Source organism: Trichosurus vulpecula, chromosome 8, assembly GCF_011100635.1.
Source record: "Trichosurus vulpecula isolate mTriVul1 chromosome 8, mTriVul1.pri, whole genome shotgun sequence".
Classification (NCBI taxonomy): Eukaryota; Metazoa; Chordata; class Mammalia; order Diprotodontia; family Phalangeridae; genus Trichosurus; species Trichosurus vulpecula.
Genome location: NC_050580.1, coordinates 181,548,125 through 181,571,219, shown reverse-complemented (window position 1 = coordinate 181,571,219; position 23,095 = coordinate 181,548,125). Strand labels below are relative to the sequence as shown.

General features: G+C 46.7%; 1 protein-coding gene across 2 annotated transcripts in view; it reads left to right on the top strand.

Annotated features, from left to right (window-relative positions):
• TEP1 (telomerase associated protein 1) overlaps positions 1-23,095 on the top strand; it is a 52,625-nt gene that overhangs the window by 29,276 nt on the left and 254 nt on the right. Inside the window, exons 19-55 of one of the 2 annotated variants that reach the window (XM_036736351.1) lie at positions 661-819; positions 1,271-1,447; positions 1,910-2,030; positions 2,600-2,724; positions 3,048-3,161; positions 3,280-3,397; positions 3,597-3,788; positions 3,920-4,095; positions 4,349-4,502; positions 4,628-4,807; positions 5,666-5,758; positions 6,093-6,225; positions 6,532-6,682; positions 6,921-7,054; positions 7,332-7,420; positions 7,653-7,767; positions 8,241-8,481; positions 10,063-10,186; positions 11,292-11,416; positions 11,632-11,731; positions 12,035-12,190; positions 12,337-12,549; positions 12,961-13,114; positions 13,235-13,447; positions 14,758-14,918; positions 15,629-15,742; positions 19,346-19,453; positions 20,042-20,174; positions 20,266-20,342; positions 20,443-20,575; positions 20,924-21,060; positions 21,222-21,343; positions 21,570-21,719; positions 21,934-22,033; positions 22,425-22,530; positions 22,630-22,793; positions 22,887-22,991. In XM_036736351.1, the coding sequence (XP_036592246.1) occupies positions 661-819; positions 1,271-1,447; positions 1,910-2,030; positions 2,600-2,724; positions 3,048-3,161; positions 3,280-3,397; positions 3,597-3,788; positions 3,920-4,095; positions 4,349-4,502; positions 4,628-4,807; positions 5,666-5,758; positions 6,093-6,225; positions 6,532-6,682; positions 6,921-7,054; positions 7,332-7,420; positions 7,653-7,767; positions 8,241-8,481; positions 10,063-10,186; positions 11,292-11,416; positions 11,632-11,731; positions 12,035-12,190; positions 12,337-12,549; positions 12,961-13,114; positions 13,235-13,447; positions 14,758-14,918; positions 15,629-15,742; positions 19,346-19,453; positions 20,042-20,174; positions 20,266-20,342; positions 20,443-20,575; positions 20,924-21,060; positions 21,222-21,343; positions 21,570-21,719; positions 21,934-22,033; positions 22,425-22,530; positions 22,630-22,793; positions 22,887-22,991 (5,167 nt within the window). Of the gene's footprint in view, positions 1-660; positions 820-1,270; positions 1,448-1,909; positions 2,031-2,599; positions 2,725-3,047; positions 3,162-3,279; positions 3,398-3,593; positions 3,789-3,919; positions 4,096-4,348; positions 4,503-4,627; positions 4,808-5,665; positions 5,759-6,092; positions 6,226-6,531; positions 6,683-6,920; positions 7,055-7,331; positions 7,421-7,652; positions 7,768-8,240; positions 8,482-10,062; positions 10,187-11,291; positions 11,417-11,631; positions 11,732-12,034; positions 12,191-12,336; positions 12,550-12,960; positions 13,115-13,234; positions 13,448-14,757; positions 14,919-15,628; positions 15,743-19,345; positions 19,454-20,041; positions 20,175-20,265; positions 20,343-20,442; positions 20,576-20,923; positions 21,061-21,221; positions 21,344-21,569; positions 21,720-21,933; positions 22,034-22,424; positions 22,531-22,629; positions 22,794-22,886; positions 22,992-23,095 lie in introns of both variants that reach the window. The other variant, XM_036736350.1, reaches the window with a different exon arrangement.

The following is a 23,095-nucleotide window of genomic DNA, read 5'->3' as shown; positions in this document are numbered from 1 at the left end:
AATCAGGAAGACTCATGAGGTGTTACTGGCCTACACTCCTTTCCGCATCCAAATTAAAGCCCAACTCCTAATTATAAACTTCTCTGTCACTCTTAGACTTGCCTCAGCTCATCTTTCTTCAGCCTCATTTTTTTTTACCGATTTTCTTTCCTCTACACTCCAAAATCTCTTAAGTCATTAGCCTTCTACCACTATCTTTAAATCTTAATCAAATGCCCCCTTCTTTAAGAAGTACTAAGCTGTCAGATTGCAGGCTGTCTTGGTGTGGGGGGAGAGAAGGGAGGTGGAGAAAATTTGGAATTCAAAATCTTATGGAAGTAAATGTGGAAAACAAAATTAATTAATATATTGTTTAAAAAGTACTAAGCTGTGCAGACCTGACTGCCCGCTCATATAACTTCAATTACTACTCCTTCCAATACCCACAACTTCCATTATCTAAAGAGTGAATGTGTTGATGACTGTGAGAAACATGGTCTGCTACTCTGATGCTTTTAAGCCAGGACCAATAGGCTGTGCTGTTCATCTACTGACCAGTCCTTCCTTGGATCTTTTACAGTTGCTAGCCCCTGATCAATGGCAGCTCCATCTAGTACTCTGATTCTCACTCTTCCCCTCAATCTCTTTAGCTACTGTTGATCTTATTGCTATATGTCTTAGATTTATTTCAGAACGTGGGATGTCTCGTCTCCTGGAACATGTGGGCCAAATGGATAAGATATTCAAGATCCCACCCCAGAGAGGGGAGGCACAGACTCCACCTGATAGGCCCTTAGAGGACAGGGTACCAGGCCTCCTGGCCCCTGCTCCCCAGCATAGGTCAGTCTGGGTTGGGTGGATTGGGAAAACCAAGAAGGCTGATGGACTCTGGTACATGAAGGGATCTTTGGAAGTGACACCTTTTCCCATACACAGGGTCATGGCTCCTCATTTCTGGGTCGGGGTGAGCCCATTCTATAAGGTCCAGGGGTAAGGTTCCTATCAGGTCCCCTCCTACCCATACTACAAATCTCTACTGAGAGTTGTATAAGATATAGAGAAAGCAGTAAATACTGGGAGGGACTATGTTTTCAAAGCCAAGACTATGGACAGGTGGTTCCCAAAAGAACTGTTCTCTGGCTCCTTTTATACCCATTGATTGATATCTTTGGGGCCTGGGTCTACTTCTGACTGAGGCTAGGCTAGGGCCCTAGTGGCATCTTTGGGATTTGGGTATAGGGTAATCTCTAATCTGAGCCAAGCTGAGCCCTGTGCCCTGCTCTGCCTCCAGTTGGCGCAGTGTCCGTGTTTTCATCTCATCTACTTTCCTGGATATGCATGGGGAACGGGACCTGCTGCTGCGCTCAGTATTACCTGCCCTGCAGGCCCGTGCAGCCCACCACCAAATCAGTGTACGGGGCATTGACCTACGCTGGGGAGTTACTGAGGAGGAGACCCGAAAAGACAGGTGTGTGCAGTGGGGTAAGGGAAATGGATAGGTGATGTGGTCCCAGAATACCAGAAACATATGGACTGATGAGGGGTTTTGGAGGAGACCCACATGAACAGGGGTGGGTGATTGGGAAAGATGGGAGACAAAGGGTCAAGGCAGGAGAGTCTTAGGGTATTTTGGAGTTGATACAGGTAGATATGTGAGACAAAACACGTGGTGTCGGAGTTTGGGGATATTGAAGAAATGTGGGTGCTCTTATCCATTCTTATCTATTATCTAACTCCAGAGTTTCCATCCCACAATTAGCTGTCTCCCTACCTCATTTTTGTCTTCCCTGTAACTAATGGTTCTTGTTCCATGTCTATCATTTAACACTGTTATTCCCATATATTAGTTTCTTTCTCCTCTTCCCCCACCCACCCAGTGACACTCCTTCTCTGCCATAATTCTCCTTCTCTTTCCCTTTTTTCTCTGTAGACAATTGGAGTTGTGCTTAGAGGAGGTGGAAAACTCACAAATCTTTGTGGGGATCCTGGGCTCCCGCTATGGCTACGTTCCTCCTAACTACAGCCTCCCTGACCATCCACACTTCCGTTGGGTGAGGCAGCTAGGGAAAGGGGAGGACATGTGGAAGGAACCAAAAATATGGCATCTGAGCCAAGGATGAGGGGTCAGGTCTTGCTGGACTCATAGTTTCACAGATTGACAGTTAGAAGGGACCACGGAGGTCCAACCCACTCATTTTTACAGATGAGGAAATGGAGGTGAGTTGATGTAAGTGATTTGCCTAAGGTTATTCAGGTATTAAGTGGCAGAGTCTGAACTTGAACCCAAGTCTCCTGATTTTGAGACTCAGCACTCTGCCATTATGTTATGTTCCCTCTTCTGAAGATTTCAGATAAGTGATAGGGAGCTATGACTAGGATGAAGGGCGTATTGGGAAGGGAGGAACTTGTTAGATTGAGGGTTTCCACTTAAGGATTATGTGTCAACTGGCTGGACAAGGTTAGATCCAATAGGGAGGGTCTACTGGCTTTTTTTCCTTAGCCTCTATAAAGGAAGATTATTAAAGGGATATGGGAACCTGCCTAGACTCTAGAATAAGCTCTTGAGAAAGGGAGGCATCCATTGGCCCAGAATGAAGTCTTCTCTCTTCACATCTCTCAGGCAAAGGACTATCCATCTGGCCGATCTGTAACTGAGATGGAGGTGATGCAGTTTTTAAGTAGAGGTTCCCGCCACCAGTGTTTGACTCCAGCTCTCATCTACCTGAGAGACTCCAGCTTCCTCAGGTATCTTGTCTGCTTCCCACTGGACTCGGCTTCATAGAAACCCTGAGCCTTGTTCTTTGGGTACTGCCCCCTCCCTCCCACCCGTAGCACACCCTGAGTACCAAGCACTATTCCCTCCTGACCACCCCTTAGGCATTCCTGGCTGTGATGCTAGAAAAAGGAACAGAAGCACATGGCTTCTCTATGTAGGCCCAGCATAGCCTTAGATTACTAGACAGCCTATTTCAAAGCATGGTGGTGTTCTGTGGGATCTCCACCCTCTCTGGTGGAAAGCTGGGTTCTAGTCTTACAATTTGGGGTGGGGCATGTCTCTGCTTGGCCAGCTCTGTGCCAGATGCTTGGAAAACTGACTTTGCCTCTGAGTCAGAAGAGGCTGCAGAACGAATCTCAGAACTGAAGAGCTATCTGGACAAACAGGAGTGTGTCACCTGCCACAGGTAAGATGGAAGAGGCAGGACCTACTCTGGGTTGGGGAGTAGAGAAGACCTGCCACATGGGTGGTATGGAGGAAGGGCTGGGGGATTGGGCTCTGAGGGGTGCTCCTTCTGCCTATAGGTACTCTTGTGTGTGGGGTGGGGTGGCAGCAGGCCGGCCATATGTAAAGGGCCTGGAAGAGTTTGGGCAGATGGTGTTACAGCATGTATGGGACCTGCTCCAGAGACTCTATCTACAGGTCAGTGACAATCACTGGGAAGGGGCTGGGGGTAGCACTGAGGGGATAAATGATATGCACATTGGGGTATTGGAGAGGTTTATAGCAGGTGATGGGTAAGTTAAAGCAGGGAAGCCATGGAGCAGATGCCAGACCCTAGGGATGGAAGACAGCTATGCCCTCCACCCTGAGATCCTCTTCTCCACATACATCCTAGCAGGAATCAGGACCGGAAAAGACTGAATCTACTAAGAATGATGACACTGTACAGTCAGCCTTTCAGCAGCTACAGTGTCCACCCAGTCCAGCTCGGCCCAGCCTCCTCAAGGACACTGTCCAAAAGCTACGGCAGCATGGTGGTAGTCTGTGCCTAGTGATCGGGGAATCTGGACAGGGCAAGACAGCCTTCCTGGTACAGGCGGAGTGGAGGATGGGGGGAAGGGCGGTGATGAGAGTTATGTATGCTGGGCCAAGAAAACAGAAAGAAGCAAGTCTCTTAAGGGTAAGTCTTTGACTACAGCTTTTCCTCTCCTACCTCCACAGTCATCCCTAGTATCGGCCTTGCAAGCTCCCTGTGGGGTCACCATGGGCTCCCAAGTATTCTTCCACTTCGTCGGAGCCCGTCCAGATCAAAGCTATGTCCTCACCTTACTCAGACGCCTTTGTACTTACTTGCACCGTCAGCTTCGGTGTTCCAGGCCTTTCCCAACTACTTACCGGTAAGCTTTCCTCTTAAGCATTTCTCCACCCTCTTGGACCATAAGGTCATAGATTTAGAGCTAAAGTTGGAGGTCATTCAGCCCCCTCATTATATAGATCAGGGAACTGAGGTCCCAAGATGTTAGGTAACTTGATCCTTGTAACACAAGGAGTAAGTGGGTCCAGAATTCTTTCCCCTCAAGATGGGAAGCTGCCATCTCTCCCTGCTCACCACATTCAGGTATCCCTGAGGTCTTCTCTCTCCACATGCAGGGGACTGGTGTGGGAGCTACAGACCCTACTTCCCAAATCTGCTCAGTCCCTACGCTCTGGCCAGACTCTAGTGCTGGTCATTGATGGGGCTGACCTACTAGGAGACCAAAGTGGTCAACTGATCTCAGATTGGATTCCAAAGATCCTGCCTCAGGTATGTGCTGGGAGACAGAAAAGTTAACAGATGAAATAGGTAGAGGAATTGGGGAGTGATTTTGAATGGCTATGGGGTACAAGGAACATCTAACACCTCACTCTTTTTTCTCTCATCTCCCAAAGAAAGTACACCTAGTCATGAGTATGTCAGCAAACACGGGGTTGGGGGATATCCTTCAATGTCGCCGAGATGCTCATGTAGTGGCTCTAAAACCCCTGGAACCCAAAGCACGAGCCCAGTTGGTGAGGCAGGAGCTGGCCCTGTATGGAAAGCGGCTGGAGGAGACACCCTTCAACAATCAGGTTGGGAGCAGGGAGCCCTTGGAATGGTGGGATGAGTACAAAGGGACCCTGAAGGTTAGTATAAGAGGGAGGGCATGTGCATATAATGATAGATTCAGAGGACCAGAACTACAGGGACCTTTTTTAAGTAGCACTAGGGATACAAAGAGAGGCAAAGGACAGTCTCTGCTCTCGAGGTATTTACAGTTTAATGGGGAACACAACTTTCAAACAACTGTATATCAGCACGCTATAGACAGGATAAATTGAAGGTAATCAGCGGAGGAAAGGTACCATCATTAACAGGAACCAGAAAAGGCTTCTTCTAGAAGATGGGATTTTAGCTGGGCCTTGAAGGAAGCCAGGGAAGGAAGGGGCTACAGTTTTTCCTTGATACATTTTTTAGTAAGCAATGTCAGTTCATTAAAAAAGAGAACATTTGCAGTTTTAGAAATGCTGAATAGCAAACCTAAGGGAAAGGAGTGGAATGATGACAAATCAGAAATGACAGCACGAATTGTAGTAGTCATAGTCCAGTTGACCCTAACGCAAAGACAAAAGAACTCCTTCAGCTCAGTAGCTTTGTCTCAGCTTTCCAGGTGTTCATAGGCGGAGAAGTGACCCTGAGCCCTCGGCTATTATGCTGCCATTGCCCAACTGGCAAGACTTTTAGGCAGTAGGGAAGATTCTGGACGGACTTGTGTGATGTGGCAGTGAGATGGTCCCATTGTTTAAGACCCTGGAAGCAGGAGCTGAAGGGAGAGATCTCTTTTCAGGGGGTCTGCATTGTGGTGGAAGGGACGTGGGGAGAGCAGAGTTTACGATGACCGGATGAGAGGTCTTAGTCCCTCCTCCTCAGTCTCTCCCACGTCTCTCCAGATGCGGCTGTTGCTGGCAAAGCGAGGGGCAGCTCTTCCTCTTTACTTGCGCCTGGCCACTGATCACCTTCGTCTCTTCACGCTATATGAGCAGGTCAGGTGGGGGAGGGCAGAACTCCCTTTTCCACTGTCTTCCATTCCCATGGCCACTGTTTCCCCTTCATGCCACAACCAGCAGTCCATTCTCATCTTCTGACTTTTATTTCCTCATCCCCAACCATTTATCTACCCTGTTTCCTTAATCTATTCCCTTCCCCACCCCTTAACCCTCCACTCTCATTCCCATTCTCTCACCTGTGTCCCCATCCCCTTTTTATATCCTTTCTGTTTCCCATGTCCTCTGCTCATTCTGTTCCCCGCCCCCCCTGCCCCCTGCGTCACCTATATCCCATTAACAACCATCTTCTGACCCCTGCACTCTTTCCTAGATGTCTGAGCAACTTCGGACATTACCAGCCACTGTGCCCCTGCTGCTACAGCACATGCTAGGCGTCTTGGAGCAGGAGCATGGCTCTGACATTTTGCCTCTTGCCTTAGCTGCCCTCCATGTCACACGCAGTGGTCAGTCCTCAGGCACTTGGGAGAAGGGTGGTATGGGGCTCAGCCTGTGGCTGTTTTAGGACCTCTGAGAGAGGTGCTAAGTGATCATGATATAGCTGGGGGCAGGGGGAGGAACAAGATTAAGGAGAAGTTTGAAATGGGGGTGATCTCAGGGAATTTGGGGAGGGTTCTCTTCATAGGCTCAGTGAGAGGTCTGAGGCACTATAGGACTTGGTAATGGATGAATGTGGACACTGTGGGATTTAGTAAAGGACTGAGGAGACACCATAGGGATGGTCAGAGACTGAAGGTTATACTGGATTGCAGGTCTAACATTGGACCAGCTTCATGGGGTGATAAGTACATGGCGGGCACTACCCTTGGAGACTGTGGATTGGGCAGAAGCTATGGCTGCTAAAAAGAAAGGAGACCCCTACCCTATGGGTCCATTTACCTACCTTGTCCGAAGTCTGCGCAGGTAATGGATGCCCCTGCCAACTCAAGCCATACCTGTCCTTCCTGGTATTGTATGCTCTTCTTCCCACCTAAGAGTTCCTTACAAATCACTGTGACTTCAGTCCCAGACTCCTCTTCTCCCAGGAAAGGGTTAAAACCAATATATAAGGTTCCCTCAAGTGTGAGGTGGCACAGGTTCCCCATGGCCTAGTCAAAATCTTCACTTTTTGTCTCCTACCTCTACTCACTGCTATGGCCAGCTTGCTGGGAGAGGGGTCCCTGGAACTTCCTGGAGCTCGATTGCGCCTCCCTCCTGGGCCCTTAAGTTCAGCCGCTGAGTTACGCTATAGGAAGAGGCCTGTACTGAAGACCACAGCACATGTACTCATTGCAGGTGATCAGAATGGGACAGTCAAAGCAGGGCACTGAATGAGGGTGACCTTGACCTGGGGTTAGGAAAATCATATACCCCATGGGGCCTCTGATCAAATCCTCCTCTTTCCAGGATCTGAGTGGGTGGACTAGGGACTTCTTGTGTCCCAAGGGAAATTGACCAGGGGCAGCTATGGAGCTCACTGTCAAGTGGGATAAGGAACAGTGCCAGGTGCTGGTCTCCAGTCCCTGTCCTATATCTAACTTTCTGGATGTTCTCAAACATCTGCTCTCTACAGTTCAGCTCTGGAGGATGTGTGACCCTGATGCCTTGGGTACCTTCCGTAACTGCCACCCTGAGGCCCTGAATGACCTGCCCTACCACCTGGTAAAGCCATTCCCCCCACCTCCATGCAAATCCTCTAAACCATCTCTAAATCCCTAGGATCCTCTCAAACCCCTGAACTCCCCAGTCATCTCACTTTTCCTTCGTATACTCTCCTGTGAGTTCACCATCCTGATTACTTTTCCTGGGCCAAGGTCTCAGCTGAATAAATGTTGTTTTTCTGTGCCATATCTACTGCTGATATCTAATCTTGATCTTGATTGGCACTCCCCAGGTACAGAGTGGGAACCATTCCCTGCTTGCTTCTCTGCTTACCAACCTCAATGTTATGGCTACCTACCTAGAACTGGGCCTACTCTCCCAGCTAGGGGAGGCCCATGCCCTATATGGTAAGTTAAGGATAGCTTCTTTCTACAAAAGGGCCCAAGAACTGGATCCCCTAGGGATGTAAGAGAAGGCAAGATCTCCCATCTTCTTTCTTCTACCTCAGAAGAGCCATTAGATTGTCAGCTCCTTCAGGGAGCTTTTTATTTTTTTATCCCTAGAGCTTAGCACAGTGCCTGGAACATAGTATGTTCTTAAGAAATGTTTATTAATTTATTGATTATTGGGTGGGGAGGGGTCTAGTCTTGGGAATGCTACTGGGAGAGCAGTAAGCCCTGGGAAGGACAGGTAGAGTTGTTTTCCACAGAACACTCAAGGCCACAAAGAGGCCTTCTCAAGACGCCTAGCCCATTTCCTTTTTTATATACTTGGTAGTCTAGGCCTGCTGCCTTTTTTCCTTTGGTTCTGGATATGATGGGGCCAGGTAATGACTGTCCAGTGGATGCTTGTTCCCTTGGCTTTGCTTTCCCTTTGATAGAATCTTCAGCCCCTGTGGATGAGCTAACACCCTCTGAGCCAGATGTTGCCACATTCCACATATTCCTGAAGCAGCAATCCAAGCTCCTCACCCAGTATCCAGCACTCCTGGCCCAGCAGGCAACCAACCAGCCCTCCGACTCACCTATCTGCCACCAGGCTCCAAAGCTTGCCCAGCAATGGTCCTCTCAGCCCATCTTGCACTGGCTCAACAAGCCCCAGACCATGGGAGCTCAGCAAAGGTATCACTTCCACTGATGTATGAATCTCTGCTGGGCCAGTTTTATCCAAGTAGCAGGCTTGGGAGGATGGGAGCAGTTCAGAATTAAGAGGTAACCTTGGTGGAAGCTCAAGGGGCACAAAGACTGTGGTCCTGGATGGGAAAGTACTGAGGTAATTGGTGATAGAGTTATTGATAAAGAAGGAACCCAGGATAGCCAGCAAGTGGTTAGTCCTCTGGATCTAGTAGGAAAGGTAGTGAGTAGAGAATAGATTCATTGGAAGAAATAGCACAAGAGGCAGTTACACTTGGAGATACCTCAGAGCTGCAAGAGTGCCTCCTAATAATGAAATACAGGGTGTGGTCATGTTGGTGCCTAACGGATTTGGAACAAACATGGACATCTGGAGAGAAGGACATTCAACTCCCTGAGGACAGGGACCACTTTGTTTTTATATCCCTATAGCCTTGCAGGTTTGCCGAGCATGTGCTTCTTGTTAAAAACAGCAGGCATTTATTGAGAGCTTACTGTGTGCGAAGTGCTAGAGATACAAAGAAAGGCAAAAACTCCCCCAAGGAACTCACATCCTATTGAGGGCAACAACATTTAAATTAATAGGCCAGGGCAGCTAGGTGGCACAGTGCATAGAGCAACCAGCCTTGGAATAAGGAGGACCTGAGTTCAAATTCGGACTCAGACTAGCTGCATGAGCCTGGGCAAATCACTTAACTCTGATTGCCTCCACTTTAAAAAAGAGGGAAAAGAAAGAAAAACTGAAAAAAAAATTAATAGGTATGTATAGGAAAGCTCATGCTACTAGATGGCTCTAAGTTTTGTAAAGTGCTTTACATTCATTATCTCATTTGACCCTCACAAGGTAGGCTAGCATACAGTTCTTTAAGGCATTAAGTGAAATTAATTAAGAAAGGCAAGGAACCTAAAGATGAGAGCATCAAATGTCATCAGTGAGGATGCTCATATTACAGGGGTTGTATTGGAGAGTAAGGACTTGAGTTGGGGACTGGAGTCATTTCAGATGGTGGATGGGTGGGTGGGTGAAGCACAGAGAGAGATGCTGGTGGCTAAGATTTTAAAAAGGGGTGGCATAGCCAGAGGCCTGGGAATTCAAGTGATGATTCTTAGAGAGTGGGACAATGGTACTGAGAAAATAGGGAAGGCTTAAGCCCCTGCCTCATCCATTGAATCTGGGGGGATGGGAAAGGGAAAGTGGCAGGAGTCTTGAAAGTCATACAGTAGAGGAAAGAGAGAAAGTTAGGAGGAATAACTGAGGTACACATTAGATATGGGAAGAGAGTGTGTTTGGGAATGATGAAGGTACTCATTTACATAATAAGTAAGATCCACAAACCGTGATTCTTGTGATAGTTGTATTTCCACATCTGTGTATCTGTATGTTGGTACATATTGGAACCTTCTGTTTACTTTCTTCCCCATTTCCCTCTCCCTTTTTTCCTCCCCATCTCTGTCTCTCCCTTCTCATTCCCCTCCTACCTCTCCCCCTTCCCTCACTTCCTTCCTTTCCCCCTTTCTCCTATTCCTGTCCTTCCCTCTCTTCCTCCCTCTCTCACACTTCCTTTGTAGTTCCAGCCTGTCTTTGGTACCTCCCTCGACTCCTACAGCTGTGGGTCTTTCCCCCAATGGACAACGGGCAGTTGTGGCTACTGCCAGTGGGATTGTTCACCTGCTGGACACGTGTACCTGGCAGGTAGGGGAGCCATGTGAGGAAGGAGTGAAGAAGTTGGGGGAACAGCAAGAGTCCTTCAGGATGGCTCCACAGGCTACCCGTATAGACCCAGTGACAGCCAAATTCACTGTGGGATGATGTCACTCTTGCCTTTTCAACAGATTCATCCCTAGAATCCTGAGGTCCAGGGGACAAGGACTTCTGAGAATAATTCATCAGTCAGTAAAAGTGATTGAGCAAGTGACAAATAAGTATTGAAAAAAACTATTAAAAGGCTGTGGAGAGATTCAAAGGAGAGTAAGAAATGGTCTCTGAATTCCAGGACCTAATGAAAGATAGTGTAGGACCATAAAAAAGATGATGACTAATACTTTATGGCAATACAACAAAGATGGGTAATTTCAGCACTGTGTGATGATGCACATTATGAGTTTGTGCCTTCTTAGCATATTTTTGGTGCCCTTCTCTTTTTTAGATCACTGTCACATCCCAATGAATCCTCCACTTCTCCAACTCCCCTTCCCCGCCCCCCACACTCCATACTCCCAGGTCCAATAAAATCCTGTAAATGGTCTTCCTGAGTTGCCATGGCCCATCATTACATTGTTGTGTGGCCAGCCTTTTGGTGATGAGCTGCTCCAAACTTAGCTAGGCTGGTCCTCAGAGAATTCAAATTAATTCAAATGGACATTTGTCAAGTGCCTATTATATTCCAGGCATATACAACTGTCAATGGGTCTATATTTGAAGTTCTAGTAGTGTAGGACCTGCTTCGGTGGAAATAGTCATGATATGTTGAGGGGACAGCAAGTAGATCTGGTAGGGTGGGGTGGAGGACTCATAAATAGGAGAGAAGATTGGAAAGGTAGGTAGGTCCCAGGGTCCTGGTTCAGAGTTTTTATGACCACTCTAACTTCAGAGAAGACCCAAGATAGAGGAGTGACCTAGGACTGGGCTGAGGATCCCTTAGGACAGTCATCTGAGTACAGAATAGCTCAGAGGACCCTGGGTTAGGAGAGTACAGAGAGTTACTATACTGTCTCAGATACCTTTTTTGGTTAGATCAGAAGTCAGGAACGTAAAAGAATGAGAGTATGAGCTAAACAGAGCTTTGGTGTATCCACAGGAAGAGAAGTCCATAGTGAGTGGTTGTGATGGAATTGCTTCTTGTCTGTGTCCCTCGAATACTACTGTCTTCCTCACAGCCATGGATGGTCTCCTGGAGCTCTGGGACCTCCAAGGTGGTTGGCGGTAAGACCTCCAAATTCCACAGAGACCAACCTAGATCCTTACTAATATAATCTCCCTCACTTTTGGTCCTTCCTTCTCTAAAGGCTAGACTGCAATCACCTGAAGGTTGGTAGTGGGAGGATGCCAGGGCTTGGGGGAGAGAAGCAGTAGAGCCAGAGACCTTAATGAGGGAGGGGAGGAGATCCACAGGCCTGATCTGAGTTTCCTGGGCTCAGGGTGTTCCAGACCAAAGCCCACCAACTTCAAATCACTGACTGCTGCCTGAACCCTGATCGCCGGCTGCTGGCCACCGTGTCCCTGGATAGACATCTGAAGGTAAAGTTGAGGATCTTGGGTTGGAGAGACAGAAAAATATCTAATTGTTCCAGGGGATAACAAACTGACTAGGAGATAGCTCTGCAGAAATGATCTCTTGGTTCAGAATAAAATGCTTCTTCGGGGTCAGGCCTGACTGGCTGCCATCTGGCTTGATGGGAAGAGAGCCAGTTTCAAAGAGGCAAGGGAGTAAATGGAATGACCTTTGGATCCTCTGAGAGCTCAAATTGGGAAAATGTGTCTGGGTGTGGGGACCTCAGGACCTAGTGCATTGTTCCTACTGCCTGTTGTCCCTGTCTGCAGCTGTGGGACACAGTTCATGGAAAGCTAGCTGCCCAGCACTTGTCCCAGAAGCCCTTGAACTCTGTTGCCTTTCACCCTGAGGGGCAGGTGATCATCACAGGAAATTGGGCTGGGCGCCTAAGTGTTCTTCGACTGGACAGCCTCAGAGTAACCATGGTGAGAAAGTATTAGTCATTGTGGAGAGAGGGAGAAGGAAGGACTAGTATGGGAGGGAAGAGTGGATCTGAGGGCTTGGTATATAAAAGGGGTGGGGTGGAAAGTGCTCCCATGACATCCTCTTTCCTTTCCTCCTAACCTTGCAGGAGCTGGGGGGCTCAGGGTCCTCAGTCCGTGCTGTGGCATTTGCCCCAACTGGGTCAGTTTTAGCTGCCAGCCATCTGGATGGGACTGTTGAACTGTGGGCTTGGCAGAAGGGAGCACGATTGGCTGCCTTCCCCGCCCACCAAGGATATGCTACTTCTGCTCTCTTCCTGCAATCTGGACGTCAGCTGCTAACTGCTGGGGAGGATGGCAAGGTCAGCCCAGGGCTGGCCTAGATAGAGGGGCAGGGAGAGGATAGGGATAGCTGAATTTTCTGTAGGCCTTGGGGGCATTGGGGAGGTATAGTGGGGATCTTTGTGTCTCTTCATTGGGGAGGAGTCTCTGCAATTTCAGTAGGAAAATCTCTGGAGATATATCCCTGTATGGAAAAGATCCCTGGGGAGACAGACAGATTTGGGAGAGTGCCTTTGTTAGAGAAAGTGACTCAGGAGAAATGGAATCTGTGGGCAAGGGCAGGGTTTGTTCTAAGTGGATGCCCAATATTTGGCAGCTTTTGTATTGAGATCCTCTGAAAGAAAGAATTTCTGATGTATTAGGTGTAGGGGGAGCAGCTTTATTTGTGTGTTGAATAATCTGTTGGTTTTACTTTTTATATTGGGCTACAGGTACAGGTGTGGTCAGGATTCCTGGGCCGACCCAAGGGAGATTTAGGCTCCTTGCCCCTCTCCCCTGCCCTCTCTGTGGCAATCAGTCCAGACAGGGCTCATGTGGCCGTTGGTCACCACACAGATGGCATCAGAATCTACAGTACCTCTTCAGGTATCGGGATTTGGGGTAGCAGGAGAAATGAATGGGGAAAGGACGGAAGATTTTGGGCATAGGAGCCTGGGGAGGGGTCAAGCCTAAGGCCACACTCTAAGCTGCTCTCTCTTTGTTCAGGTACTGAGGAAGATCGATGCCCAGTGTCAGATGTGGCAGTGTCCGCACTGGCCTGGTTGAACCACAGGGTCCTGGTGAGTGGTGGAGAAGATGGGAATCTTCAGTGCTGGGTGCTTGGAGATGTAACTCCTCATTGTCTCTGGCTTCTCCCCGCACACCAGAAGGCTGTGTTGGGTTTAGCTTCCTCCCAGGAACTCTTTGCCTCTGCCTCAGGTAAGCCAAAGGAATTGGCAGAGGAAATGTTCGTGGGCTGGGCATGTGCTATCTGGAATAGTCATGGATATGAGGGCCAATCCAATCCTGGAGACCTATTCTTGGTCTCCATAAGTCAGGTAGACTTATGTAAATGGGAAGAGGTTAGTTAGCTTTGGGAAGGGAGAGAGGATTCTGCAGCCAAGATGAAGGTGCAGGAGGCACTTCATGTGCTATGGCCTCATTCTTCTCAGTGGAGGAAGAGGCATTGTCATCTGCTAAGAATAGAATGATGTTGAGAGTTGGCACTGGGACTCTGAGGATAAACATGGAAAGAGTCACTGTAGTATCAATGACTGAAGAACTGCCAAGTGGTGGGGGTCTAGTTGAAGTGGGACAGCATAAATATTGATAGGAGCTAGACGCGTGTTAGTTGTAATGTGTTCATATCATTCATTCAATTAGACATATTTATTAAATACCTTCTGTGGGCATGGCACTCACTGTGTCTTGTCTTTGAACCTACAAGTCTAGCTACAATGCATGGCTGTGTCCTTAACACTTGCCTCCAGAGTCTATTTTTTTTAATATTTTATTTATTTTCAGTTTTCAACATTCATTTACATAAGTTTTAAATTTTCTCCCCCTCCTTCCTCCCTCCCTCCCCAAGACAGCATTCAATCTGATATGGGCTCTACATTCCTATTAAACACATTTTCACATCAGTCATGTTGCATAGAAGAATTATAATGAATGGAAGAAACCATGAGAAAGAAAACAAAACAAAATAAAAGAGAAAGAGTTTGCTTCACTCTACATTCCGACTCCATAGTTCTCCATAGTCCATTTTGTCTAATACTGTTTATTTCATTTCTATCCAACTTTAATTAAGTACCCCTTCAGTGCAGAAAACTGCAAGATTGTGGCAGAGAGCAAAGTTTGGATAAGTCATAGTTCCTGACTTCTCAGGATAAGCAGTGGGATAGGATATATATACAAATAACTTTAATACAGAATAATGCCTGATACATGCATATGTAAGAGAGGTATAAAGTACCTTTGGAGGTCATATGGGCATATTAACTGAAAGATTAGGGAAACTTTGTGAAGGAAGAAGTATATGAGTTGGACTTATAAAGACAGATGGCATAGGAGGAATTCATACCTGATCCTTGCTCTCTGTGCCTTAAATCTTTTCTCAGTCCCTGGAGACTTAGCATAAGTTTGTCTTTCTCTGTCCTCACCTTGGGGTAGGGTCTGGTATTGTGGTCATCCTTTCCCTCCCTCTTTTCCTAAAAGTTTGTATGCTGTCTCCCCATTGCCTGCTGTAGAGGACTTCACTGTACGGTTATGGTCACTACCATTCCTGACCCAGCCAGAGATGGCAGAAGAACTCCATCCTGGTACAGAGCTCCGTGGACACACAGGTCCTGTCACCTGCTGCAGCTTCAGCCCTGATGGGGGCATCCTGGCCACTGGCAGCAGGGATCAGGTAAACCTCAGCAGAGTACCACATTGGCCTTCCTACCAATTCTCAATTCTTGCTGTGCCGTACTTGTCCTCTGTAGCCAACTGTCATTATCATATCAACTCTTAGACATGAGTTTCCATAACACTAAACTGTTTCGATAACATCAAACAAACCAATTCTGAGTTTCCCAAGACAAATTTTGGCAGTTCTGATTTCTTCAGTTTTTACCAAAATACAAAAGAAAAACAAAAGCAAAGAAGTCTTTTTTTTTCAGATGGCAAATTTGACCCTTGTAGTATGAGGGGTACTAAAGGACATTTTACACATATATAGAAAGAGAGATTATTCCAAAATGGAATCAGATACTTCTAGAATAAAATTACTTCCCAAGGTTTCCTTCTCAATTTATTTTGTCTCTAATCCTAGATACTATAGAGAAGTTCATTTGATATCTATTTGCATATCCTAGCAACACCTACATCTATATCTACATCTAGATATCTACCTTTACATCTATATCTACATCTCTATTTATATCTATTGGTATCCCCACTTTGCCCCTAATATTCTATCTGGTCTAGGTGCCGTCAGTCCTGGACATCTTATTCTATTTACTTGTCTTACTTTCATGCTATAAATGCCTCACTCCTTTGCCAATCTCCTTTCTTGCCTTAACACACCTGTCCCTTTATTCTTGGCTTGACCTTAACCTTAATGTCTCTTTCTCACAGAGTCTTCTGTGTTGGGATGTGAGGACACCTGAGGCTCCTGTTTTGATGTATTCCCTTCCTGCTTGTCACCGTGATTGGATCACTGGTTGTTCCTGGACCAACGATGCCATGCTGGTAAGTGAGAAATCCTTTCTGTAGGAAAGGATGCTTCAATAGGGCAGATGTTAGACTCCCTAACCGCTTCAGCCATTCTCACCTTAGTTTGGCCCCTGAGTTCCCACTGCTTCCATGGGGTTTGAAGATTTGTGTCCAGCAGCAATGAATATAGTCCTACCTCCTACGGGCTGAAGGCAGAAAGGCATGTGCAGGTTAGTAGAGTGACTAACTGTATGGCAAGTATACAGTGGCGTCACAGTCAGTGGGCATGTCATGGATGATGGTTCAGGGCTGCAACCCAGGAATTTTCCTCCCACTCTAGGTTCTCCCATGGCTTCTTTGAACAAGGGAAGGGGGAGGAGAAGGGAATAAGAACGTATATGTGCCAGGCACTGTGTTAAGTGTTTTTATAAATATCTCATTTGGGCCTTGTAACAACCTTGCAGGGTAGGTGCTATTATTATCCTCATTTTACAGATGAGGAGCTGAGGCAAACAGAAGTTAAGTGATTTGCCCAGAGTCACACAGCTAGTATTTGTCTGAGACTAGATTTGAACGCAGGTCTTCCTGACTCCAGGCTCAGGGCTTGAGATAATCAGAGTACCTTTGTAGAAGTTCACTTGTTCCTACCCCTTCCTCTTTTTGATTGATACATTTTGTTTTTACATTAGTCATTTCCAGATATACTATCCCCAACCATGAGTTTTACCTTGTCACAAAGACAGTTGAAACCAACTGACCAGCAAGCATTTATTAAGCACCTGCTTTGTAACAAACACTACATAGTCAGTGGCTAAAACATAGAAAAACAAAAGTAAAGTATCCACTGCCCTCAAGGAGTTTACATTCTAATGGAGAAGATTGCATATACATATGTAGGTATGTACAGATCACGATAGAGCAGATAAATTGTAACCTTGGAGGGAGGGGAAAGCACTGCCATCTGGAATAGGGAGCGGGAAGGGGTGGGGAGACCAGGAGAGGCCACATGCAGAAGGTGGCAGGTGAGCTGAGTCCTGAAGGAGGAAACTAAGGATCCCAGGAGGGCAGAGGTGAGAAAGGAGACTATGCCAGGCATGGGAATCAGTCAGTACAGAGGTGAGGAGAATGGAGGTGGAACACATGTGTGGAGAACAGCAAGCACGCAGGTATGGCTAGACCACAAAGAATGTAGAAGGTAATTTTTAAGAAGGCTGGAAAGGTAGAATAGGGGCAGGCTATGAGAAGCTTTAAACACCCAACAGAGGAGTTTGTATTTGGTCCTAGAGTTTAGTTTAGTCCCTGAAGTTTGCTGACTTAAGGGGGTGGGATAATGCAGTCAGATCTGCACTTTGGTGACTGGATGAATTGGAGTGGGAGAGACTTGAGGACGGGAGACCAATAAGCTATTGTAATAGTCCAGGTGAGAGGTAATGAAGCATGAATTAGGGTGATAGCTTTGTGAATGGATGTGAGAAATGTTGTGTTTTGACACAAGTGGACAGAATGGATGTGTAGGGGGAGTGAGGGTGAGGAGTCAGGGGTGACCCTGAGGTGGAGAAACTGGAAGACTTGACAGATGGTAGTGCTCTCAACAATAAGAGGGAAGTTTGGAAAGGAGGTAGGTTTCGGGAAAAAGATAATGAGTTCTGTTTTGCATGTTAAGTTTGAGTTGTCTGTGGAACATCCATTTTGAAATGTCCAATAGGTCAGTGGTGATGTGGACCTGAAATTCAGGAGAGAGCATGGATCTGGATATATAGGTCTGGGAGTCAGCTGAGTAGAAATGGTAATTGAATCCATGGCAGATGAAGAGGTTACCAAGTGAGAGTATATATGGAGAGAAGACAAGAGGCCATAGGACAGAGCCCTCAGGTATCCTGACCGTAGACATGACAGGGATAATCTATCAAGAGACTGAGAAGGAGCAGTCATGTAGGAGGAAGACCAGAAGGGAACAGTATCATGAAAAGAGAAAATAATCAGGAAGAGATGGCCCAGCAGCAGTGCAAAGTCAAGTCAACAAACACTTGTTAAGCAACTACTATACACCAGGAATTGTGCTAAGCACTAAGGATCCAAAGAAAGGCAAAAGACACTTCCTACCCTCATGGAGCTTGTAGTCTAAATGGGGTAGACAACAGGCAGACTATGTATAAACAAGACATAGACAGGAGAAAATGGAAAAGTCAATAGAGGGGAGGCACTAGCATTAACAGGGATCAGGGAAAACTTCGTGTAGAAAGTAAGATTATAGCCGGGAAATGAAAATAAAGAGGGAGAGAATTCCAGACATGGGGGACAGCCATTGAAAATGCCTGGAGTTGGGAAATGGAGCATCTTGCTCAAAGAACAGTAAGGAAGCCGGTGTCACTGAATCAAAGAGGACATGGTGGATAGCAAGTGTGAGAAGACTGGAAAGACGGAAGGGGGCTGGGTTATGAAGGTATTTAAAAACCAGACAAAGAATTTTATATTTGATCTTGGAGGTGACAGGGATCCACTAGAATTTATGGAGGACAGCTAGGTGGCATAGTAGATGGAGAGCCTGGATAGGTAGTATAGTTGATACTGGATAGTAGATAGAGGCCTGGAGTCAGAAAGATTCATTTTCCTGGGTTCAAATCTGGCCTCAGTCACTTACTAGCTATGTGACCCTGGGCAAGACACTTAAACGTTTTTACCTCAGTTTTCTCATCTGTAAAATGGGCTGGAGAAAAAAAATGGCAAACTACTCCAGCTTTTTTGCCCAGAAAATCCCCAATGGAGTCAAAGTGTTGGATGTGACTGAACAAGCAGAATTTATTGAATGGGAGGGAGAGTGATGTGGTCAGCCCTGCACTTTAGGAAGATCAGTTTGACAGCTCTGTGGAGAGGGACTAGAGCAGGAAGAAACTTAAAGGTTATTGTAATAGCCCAGGTATGAGGTGGTAAGAGCCTGCACTAGAGTGTGGTGGCAATGTCAAGATGGAAGAGGGGGCTATATGAGAGAGTTTATGAAGGCCTTAGCAATAGACGGGTTATGGGGGATGAGAGAGAGTAAGGAGCCTAATTTGTGAGACTGGATTATTGGGAGGATGGTATTACCTTCAAAAATTGTCAGACAGTGTCAGGCAACATATACGACATTTTGTACCAGAAATTACCTCCTTTTCAAAGGAAAGGAGCGAGATGCACTTCCGTCTCTTTTTCACTGAGAGCCAAGACTGGTTACTATGATGTTACATTTGATTTCGTTTTAATGTTATTTTGACTTATTAGACCCATTGTGCATATTGTTTTCCTGGTTTTATTTGCTTTACTCTGTCAGTTCACACTGATCTTCCTGTTTCTCCAGATTCCTTATATTCATTGTTTATTGTGGCACAATAATATTCCATTACATTCATATTTCATGATTTGTTTATTCCCCAATTGATTGGCAGCCAGGTTTCCAGTTTTTTACATAGCTCTTTATCTAAACAGATGGATAGACAGGCAGGCAGGCATCTCTTAGCCTCTTGCCAAATCAATATCCAACAGGATGCCATTCTGAAAGGGAGTGAAGACAGACTGTGCCTCCAACCTTATGTTTTATATATAGTCACTGCTAATAAAAATAGAAAGCATGAATGTCCCTTATCTGTGACTTCTAACTTCCAGCTCTCCTGCTCCAACGACGGTTCTGTGCGGCTATGGGACCCGGTGTCCGGCCAGCAGCTTGGCCAGTTTCTAGGTCATCAGAGTGCAGTGAGCACCGTGGTTGCTGTGGTGAGATAGGAATGGGCTTCATGATGGGGAAATGATCATGGGGAGGATGGATGAGCTATAGTCTTCAGGAAGACTCTAGTTTTGGAGGGCAATCTTATCCTAAAGTATAATTGGGGAGATCAAATGTCTTGAATAATTTGTGTAAGTTTCAAGGGTATTGGTTAGTCAGTCAATAGGCATTTATTAAACACCTGTTATGTACCAGAGGCTGAGCTAAGACCTGGGGATACCAAGAAAGGCAAAAGAAACGCCCTGTTCTTTAGGAGCTCACAATCCAGTGGACTATGAGATGCTTTGGATGGGGTAGGGAAGTAGGAGTCAAGGGTCTGGTAAGAAGGGTAAGGGATGCCCTATGAGAGGGAGAGTGACACATCGGAATTGAGCTTATTACTAAATTGTTATGGTGAGCCCACTTAACTAGCTCCCTGGATTTGTTACTTATTCCAGATCACTTAAGCTTAAGGCTATGTCTAATTCTTTCCCCTCTCCTGCAATGGGTGTGTGGGTGGTGAGACAAGCTGTGGCAAAACCCACAGTTACTTGTCCTCGACATAACCATGATTTTGATGTGGGGATGGGGTGGAGCAGGAGGAGCACGTGGTATCTGTGGACCGGGATGGAGCGCTAAAAGTGTGGGACCTTCAAGGAGTGGAGCTGACAAGCATTCCTGCCCATTCTGGACCCATTAGCCACTGTGTGGCCACCCAGGAGCCTCGTGCAGGTGACAAAACTCCTTCCCTCTGTCCCTTTCCTTCTTCCTTTCTTGGCCCTCTGTCTGACCTCCTCCCTCCATGATCACCATCTCTCATCAGCTGGACAGCCTGGGACAGAGATCTTGGTAGTAACTGCTGGACTAGATGGAGCCACACGGCTGTGGCATCCACTGTTGGTAAGTCCCCAATGGGTTTGAGGGAAAGAGGGAAGAGAAGGATGCCCTGACCATAGTAGTTCTGTGGATCATTGACTTACCATCTCTGCTCCCCCTATAGGTGTTTCAGACCCATACCCTTCTAGGACATAGTGGTCCAATCATTTCAGCTGCAGCCTCAGAGACCTTGGGTCTTCTCCTGACTGCTTCAAAAGATGGTTCAGTGAGACTCTGGCATGTGCCCGAGAAAGTGGGTAAGTGTGGGCCCGGAAGAGTCAGGTGGGAGCTTGTGACTCAGAGAGTCCCTTCTCATTTCATACCAACTCTAGTCCCCCTTTGTTAGTGTATACATCTCTACAGACTACTTATGTGCCTGTTAAACTTACATTTCGACACTACAGACACTTCCCAGCAAACATCCAGCCAGTTCCCTGACAAAGTATATTCCTCAAAAACAGTTTGTTGTGTTGATTGTTAAAAAGAGGGGTGTCTTTTCACTAGTATCAACATTCAGTGTTGCAAATTAACAAGCGTTGCCTGTGTTGACTGTTGTAGTCAGTGTATCTTGTTCTTCCTCTGATGAGGCCTCTCCTCCTCTCCAGATGAAGTAGGTGCTGGTGAGAGGCCCACGGCCATTACTGCTGTGGCCTGGGCTCCAGATGGTTCCCTGGCAGTGTCTGGCAGCCAGGCTGGGGAATTAATCCTATGGCAGGAGGCCAAAGCTGTAGCCAGAGCTCAAGTGAGTAGAAGTGGCTCCAGTTTTATTGGGGCCTCACCTTGGGCTTAGTACTTAGTAGTGTGCCCTAGGAAAATAGGTTGTGCCTATGTTTGAAAGGGAGGCTGGGTGGGAAGGCTGGTTCTGGGCCCAAGACACTGAGCCTACCTTGTGATCTGTACCAGGCCCCCGGCCGAGTCAGTGCCCTGTGCTGGACCTCTCCACAAACCTTCTTTGCCCTGATCAATGACAAAAACCTCAGCAAGTGGCAAGTGAAAAAGAAGGGCATCATACCCAACATTATCAGGTGAAATGGAGTAAATGGAGGTAACAGGGGCTTCAATCACTGAGCAAAGGGGAATTCAGGTCAGATCACTGCTCCTTCTCAATATTTGGGTAAAATATCCCTGGAAGAATTCTGACTCTTGGAAAAGGATTTCATCCCCTCCATTTCAGTCCCGAGGAAGTCAGGGATGGCTCTGGTGGAGTACGATAGGATTTGGACAATTCTCTCTCCTCTACTAATTTCCTAGCCTGGGCTATGCCCTTCAACTGAACCTGGAGGATAGCAACACTCTGCTCTCTGGTATGGACTTGGCCCCAGACAGCAGCTCTCTCATCTTAGCAAAGCCACTTTTGGGGATGCTGCTACTGAATCTAGATTCTCCTGTCTCTGAACCCTGGTAAGATCTTAGGTACTGCCTTCTTCCTAAGCTGAGGCATGAATGGGAAGAACCTTCATGGTATGAAGGCTTTATCTAACTTATGTTAAAGGTTTTATCCAACTTAGCACAAGCCTCCTCTCTCTAGAGCTGATCCCGTTTATGAGTCATGGGTACAGATCCATTGAATCATGAGTAAAGGTTCCAAGTTCAATCTCTGCTTCTTTCACTCTAGGTATAAATTCCCTCTCAATACGTATAGTATGTTTTCTACCCACAAGGAATATGGTGTATTTGTCCTGGACACTCTGGGTGACATTTCACTCTCTGTCTACGTAAGTCTTGTATTTCTGGCTAAATGCTTCTCTAAGTGTACACTCCTTGAGAATATGGGTAGTTTGATTCTCTACATTTGTATCCCTAGCACCTAGCATGGTGCCTCGCTTGTGGGTTAATATGCATGCATGTTTCATTTATCTTTCTGCATTCATATTAATTGCCCAATGATATAGCTTGTTGGGGCAGATGTCTAATACTCTGTATCTCCTATAGGATCTAACATGGGCACTCAAAGATTGGTTTCTTTGGTGTGGCTAAGGTTTGCATATGGCTATGGTTCAGAGAATCCTGCAGATAAACTATTCCTAAATCTGGACTGAAATTTGCTGGTTAAGAAAATAATACACACATGTGCATATATGTTTGTTCTCATCTGTCCCTCAACAGCGGCAGAAAGAATCAAATGTACTGGAGCACATACAGAATTTTAATCTACAGCTGGAAAATCCCAGAGGAACACCACTGTGGATAACCCAAGCCAAGCCTGAATCTGGTAAGCTGGCAAAGGATCCAAGAGAATAGAGACCTAAAGGGGAAAAGGTGTATGCTGAGGTGGCTTGCTCTGGTTCTAACTCTGCCCTGGGAATGGCAGACTTGGCTTTCCTGTGTACCAGCTCAGAAGGGGTCCTTTGGAACATGGCAGAACGTCTCCCTGAGGGAGACTGGGACACCAACAACATATGGCAAAGCAACATACGGCAGGACACAGACGAGGAACTCGAATTCCGGAAGCTGGAGACACGGTACTCCAAGAAGGTGAGATCAGACAAAAAGCAAAAGGGTTTTGTAGTAGCTAGGGCTCTGGTGGGGTTTGACATGCCTGTCTCTCCCTGCTTTGTCCCTCTTTAGATCCATGCTGGTTCAGTCACAGCCCTCCATGTGCTCCCTGAACTGCTGCTGACAGCCTCCGAGGACCGAGATGTGAAGCTCTGGGAGAGACCCAACCTACAGCTGGTGAGTGTGGCAGTACATATGGGAACTTGGATGGCACGAGGAAGGAAAAACCTAGTGTTCTGGCCAGTTCCACAGATGCTATAGTGAAAGCCTTAAACTGAGAC